General features: G+C 63.1%; 1 protein-coding gene across 1 annotated transcript; it reads right to left on the bottom strand.

The window, feature by feature from the left end:
- Positions 1-2,184: 2,184 nt before the first annotated feature.
- CEBPA (CCAAT enhancer binding protein alpha) lies at positions 2,185-4,907 on the bottom strand. Its single transcript, XM_049620894.1, has one exon. It carries the CDS (start codon positions 4,715-4,717, stop codon positions 3,644-3,646), a length of 1,074 nt encoding a protein of 357 aa, XP_049476851.1. The 5' UTR covers positions 4,718-4,907; the 3' UTR covers positions 2,185-3,643.
- Positions 4,908-5,169: the final 262 nt, after the last annotated feature.

The following is a 5,169-nucleotide window of genomic DNA, read 5'->3' as shown; positions in this document are numbered from 1 at the left end:
GGCATCTGGCAGCAAAGAAGGTGTGCCTCCCTCTCTCCCTTCTACCTTTGCTTCCTCCCTGGAGGCCGGTTCCCCTGAACAGTGCTCTCAAGGGGCCACCAGGCTCAGACGGCCCACCGAGGGGTGAGGCCCCTGCTACCTCTCGTGAAAAAGTACAAGGCAGGGGCATCTAGGTGTGTTGGATCGGGTCCATGACCAGGTCTTAGATCAAACTGCTGCCTCCAGGAAGCCTTCCCCGGTGGCCTCTGTTCACACTCTGAGCTTCTCTTTATTGAACTTGTCACCCTGAAAACCCATCTTGGCGCCACAAGACTGTGAGCTCTGGAGAGCAGGAGCCAAGTCCTCCTGTTCCCAGCTGGGTGACCCATCCTCGGCCCAGGCTCTGGCACACAGTGGGCATCCAGTAATACTTGGGGTGTGTTCAGTGCCAGGCTCTTGGAGTGGCTCTTCAGGAAGGCTGCAGTCAGGAGGGGAACCGTGGGGGCCCTGCAGGAAGCAGTGGGTGGCAAAGAGCAGCTCTTCCCCAGGCGCCTCTCTGGCCAGGCCCAGAGTGCATGCTGGGCAAGTACCCCACACCACCCCCTCCCCTTGGCTGGCTGCTCTGTCTCCCGGGGGGCCCCACTGGGGGCCCCTCTGGCCCCATTCCTTTCCTCGGGTTAGCTTTGGTTGGATCTGTCCTGTCCCAGCAAAGTCTGCCCTGGACCTCAGGATCTACAGTGGGAGGGGTGCCCTTTAGTAGACTGACAGCTTTGAAAGAGGAAACCCTGGGATATGGGGCAGGGAGAGGGGAGAGGGAGGAGAGAGGGCAGGAGGGGTGTCCCTCCCCTGCTCATCCTGGGATCTGTTCTGGGGGCAAAGGGGGAGGCTGAGGTTTGGCCCCCTCAAACAAGAAAAACTGGAATTAGCACTGAACTCGGAGAGGGTTTGCTGGGGCCTAGCAAGCTGTGGCCTGCCCTAGGCCTCTAGGCGGGCGGCCGGGCTCTGCCTCCTTGGTTCCCAGGGCGGTGGGGCAGGCAGCCGCCTCCACACTGGGCTCGTGGCCTTTTCTCTGCCAAGGGCGGCCATGGGCGAGGAGGCGGCAAGACACAGGACAGAGAGGGCGGGGGCTGGGGCCGGAAGGGGGCAAATCACCCCTGTTAACCACGCAGGCAGGTAAAGCTGGAGCTTTCAGAATTTAAAGAGAGTGTGTAATTTCTTGAAACTGTCCCAGCCCGCATCGGCATATATGGTGAGCTGCTCAAGTGAACCCTCTTGGGGTGAAAACAGAAGGTAAAGAGGGTTTGCCTTTTACCCTCAGCGAGAGTAAAGTCTGAAAGCTGTGGCTGCCTCCTGTGCTACTTCCTGCCAGGCCCTGTTCTACCAGGCGTGAGGGTGGGCCCTCCTTCTGTTGGCTGTTACTGCTACTAAGGGGGTGCCAGGGTGCCTGTCCTCACAGGGCAGCCGTCTAAGTAGGGAACTGGGTCCAGGATGGGCACGGTGGGGGGAGGGTGGACATTGGGGCTGGCTCTTTGCCAGGTGGTGTGGGTGAAGGACCACACAGCCACTGCAGGGATGGCGTGGGCCCCCTCCCTGGGGTGGGTTGGGGCAGGGCAGGTATGGAAGAAGGGATGGAGGGGTGCTCGGCCTTCAGGCTGCCCTTCAGGGCCCTGCCGGGGTAGACTGCAGCCGCGTGACCCAGAGCAAGTGGGGAGGGGTAGAGGGGCCTACCCCTCGAGGCCTCTCCCTGCCTTCCCAGGGTCCTGCTGGTGGGCTAGGGCAGGCCAGGCATGAACAAGGCTGCTATAGAGCTAGGGCAGTAGGTGATCGAGAAGCAAATGTGGCCAAAGGACCCCTGGAGCCTGGAGCTACTGGGCCAGGCCTATTCAAGTCCCATAGAGCCTGTGGCAACTTCAGGCAGAAGGACCCTTCTCTGAGCCCCTCTGCTCCTCCCAGGGGCTGGTCAGAGGCCACACCAAGGCCCTATGACCTTCCCCTCAACCTCTCCCCGCCAGCCCCCAGGGGACTCTCTCTTCAGGCTTTGGGCTTTCTCGGCTTGGAGTCTATCCTCCTTCTGCCCTTTATTTGCCTCGGTTGGGAGAAGTCACCCCCTTAATGTAAAGAAGGGCTCAGGATGGGAGAGCTAATGAAAGTCAGGATCTCAGCCAGAGAATATGCCGTGATTATTTACAAATGTGACCTGGCCCACAGAAAACCTTGGAAGTAGCTTTTCTGGTTTTAAAAAGACACCAACATTTACTTTGATATGTTTATATTATAGATATAATACATAAAACATCTAGCATGAAACTCTGCGTTCTCCCCAAAGAAGAGAACCAAGCTGTCCTTCCCTGCTCCCAGCCCCGCCGATCTGTGCGTGCTGGCTGGAAGCCGCCTCCCTCCAGACCAGGAGCCAGGGCCTCTGGTGGGGGCAAGCCTGTGGGCAGCCCAGGCCAGAGGGGAGCGAGGCCCATAGCCCCACACCCCCTTCATCCCCCCCCCCCCCACCCGGGGAAAGAGGAAGCCCACCTCACCTCTTTGGTTCCCTTGGGAGCAAAAGCAATCCCAAAAACCAAAAGGAAAGAGAGCCGCAGACCCTCCCTGCAGCTGCTGACAAAGAGTCTCATTTTGGCAAGTATCTGAGCAAAACCAAAACAAAACAAAAACCAAATAAAATGGTGGTTTAGCATAGACGTGCACATTCACATTGCTCAAGGCACCGCTGGGACACAGAGAGGCCAGATACAAGTGTTGATATCGGCTGATAAAGCAAAATATTTGGAAAGCTTCTCATAACTTCGGTCCCTCTGGGATGGACAGATTGTGCTTTATGTTTGTATGCAATGCTGGCAACATACAGTACAAGGCTGATGGTCCCAGTGTCCCTTCACCCCACCCCCACCCCCGACCAGATCTCTGGGTTTCCCTCTTCCACCAGGCCACCACTCCCATGAACACATGTCCTTACAGCTCACCCATGACCTAACTTTCTGATCTGACTGGGGGCAGGGGGCTCCCACTGGTCACCTGGTGACCCCCCATCTCAGTGGGTTCTGCCCAGGGAAGCCCAGCCTGTCACAGGCTGGGAGATTAGAGGCAAGGAACTAGGGACCCTCCACCTTCATGTAGGACTAGGGGAACAACGTTCCAAGTCCCTGTATCTCCTCCCCTCCGAGGACAGGCATTGAGGAGCGGCTAGGGCTGGCTTGTTGGGATCCCTGCTCCCTGAACCTTTCTCCTGCCATAGGCCGCACATTGCCTTCTCCCATGGAGGCCTGCAGCCTCAGGAATGAGGCAGGAACCCTCCAAATAAAATGACAAGGCACGTATTTGCTCCACCTACTCGGTAGGAATCGGAGCGGTGAGTTTGCGTTTCCAAGGCACAAGGTTATTCCTTAATACTGGAGCTGCCGGGCTTCCGGCTGAGCCCCATGGCACTTCTCCTCTCCGGCAGGGAGAAACCACTGCCTGACCCCTCATCTTAGACGCACCGAATCTGGCGCAGAGGAAGGCAAGGGGCGCGCGCGGCAGGCCAGGCTTTCTGGCGGCACCGGAATCTCCTAGTCCCCGCCTGCGCCGCTGGGGCAGTCTTGAGATCCGGAGACCCGAAACCACTCCCTGGGTCCCAGCCAGCGGCCGGCCCAGGGCGGTCCCGCCGCCCCAAGTCTCACGCGCAGTTGCCCATGGCCTTGACCAGGGAGCTCTCGGGCAGCTGGCGGAAGATGCCCCGCAGCGTGTCCAGTTCGCGGCTCAGTTGTTCCACCCGCTTGCGCAGGCGGTCATTGTCACTGGTCAGCTCCAGCACCTTCTGCTGTGTCTCCACGTTGCGCTGCTTGGCCTTGTCCCGGCTCTTGCGCACCGCGATGTTGTTGCGCTCGCGCCGCACCCGGTACTCGTTGCTGTTCTTGTCCACCGACTTCTTGACTTTGCCCGCGCCGCCGCCGCCGCCGCCGCCCGCGCGGAGGTCGGGGTGCGCGGCGGCCAGCCCCTTGAGCGCGCCGCCGGGGCCTGGCAAGCCAGCGGCACCGAGAGCCGGTGCTGGGTGAGGGCTGGGCACGGGCGTGGGCGGCGGCGTGGGGTGGCCGGGCTGCAGGTGCATGGTGGTCTGGCCGCAGTGCGCGATCTGGAACTGCAGGTGAGGGGCGGCCAGGTGCGCGGGCGGTGGGTGCGGGTGCGGGGGCGGCGGCGGCGGCGGCGGCTGGTAGGGGAAGAGGCCGGCCAGCGCCAGCTGCTTCGCCTCGTCCTCCTCGCGCGGCTCCTGCTTGATCACCAGCGGCCGCAACGCCGGCGCCCCGACGCGCTCGTACAGGGGCTCCAGCCTGCCGTCCAGGTAGCCGGCCGCGGCGCAGCCGTAGCCAGGAGGGGGGCCGTGCGTCCCTCCCGGCATCGCGGCGCCGCCGGGCCCCCCGGGGGCGCCCGTGTAGTCAAAGTCACCGCCGCCGGCTCCTGCGGGGGCCGCAGCCGCCTTGGCCTTCTCCTGCTGCCGGCTGTGCTGGAACAGGTCGGCCAGGAACTCGTCGTTGAAGGCGGCCGGGTCGATGTAGGCGCTGATGTCGATGGACGTCTCGTGTTCGCAGATGCCGCCCAGCGGCTCTGGGGCGGCAGGTGGGGCGGGGGGCTGCACGGAGCCCGCGCCCCGGGGAAAGCCGAAGGCGGCGCTGCTGGGCGCGTGCGGGGGACTCTGGAGGTGGCTGCTCATCGGGGGCCGCGGCTCCGCCTCGTAGAAGTCGGCCGACTCCATGGGGGAGCTACAGTCCTCCCGGCATGGCGAGCCTCGGCGGCCTCCAGCCTGCGCGGGGCGCCTATGCTGCTGCCGACCACCCGGAGCCCCGACTCCCTCGCGCCCGCGCAGCTCCCGGTCGCTAATGGCCAGGCGCGCTCGGGACCCGCATTTATACCAGGGCGGTCTTCGCCCTCTAGTGTCCGACGGCGGAGCGGCGTCTCCTGGGTCTTAGCGCCTGCCTTCCGGAGGGGGCGGTGAGTGGGGCCAGAGCGCAGCGCCGGCCAGGAGGGGCCCCGGCTCAACGCCCACTAACCCCCTGCCCCGCCAGCCGAACCCGGACGCTCGCATGATGCCCCACCCTGGGCCGAGTTGTCGCCCCCGCACGCACGTGGTCGGTGACGGGGCCCCCTCCTCTAGCTTCCCCGAGGCACCCACTTCCAGCCAACGGTCGGGGAGCCCGGGAGCACCGA

The sequence above is a fragment of the Panthera uncia genome, assembly GCF_023721935.1.
Source record: "Panthera uncia isolate 11264 chromosome E2 unlocalized genomic scaffold, Puncia_PCG_1.0 HiC_scaffold_19, whole genome shotgun sequence".
NCBI lineage: Eukaryota > Metazoa > Chordata > Mammalia > Carnivora > Felidae > Panthera > Panthera uncia.
This window is presented reverse-complemented; position numbering and strand designations above follow the sequence as displayed.

Coding starts and splice junctions, on each gene's coding strand:
- CEBPA (XM_049620894.1), bottom strand. CDS start 4,717: ATGGAGTCGGCCGACTTCTACGAGGCGGAGCCGCGGCCCCCGATGAGC.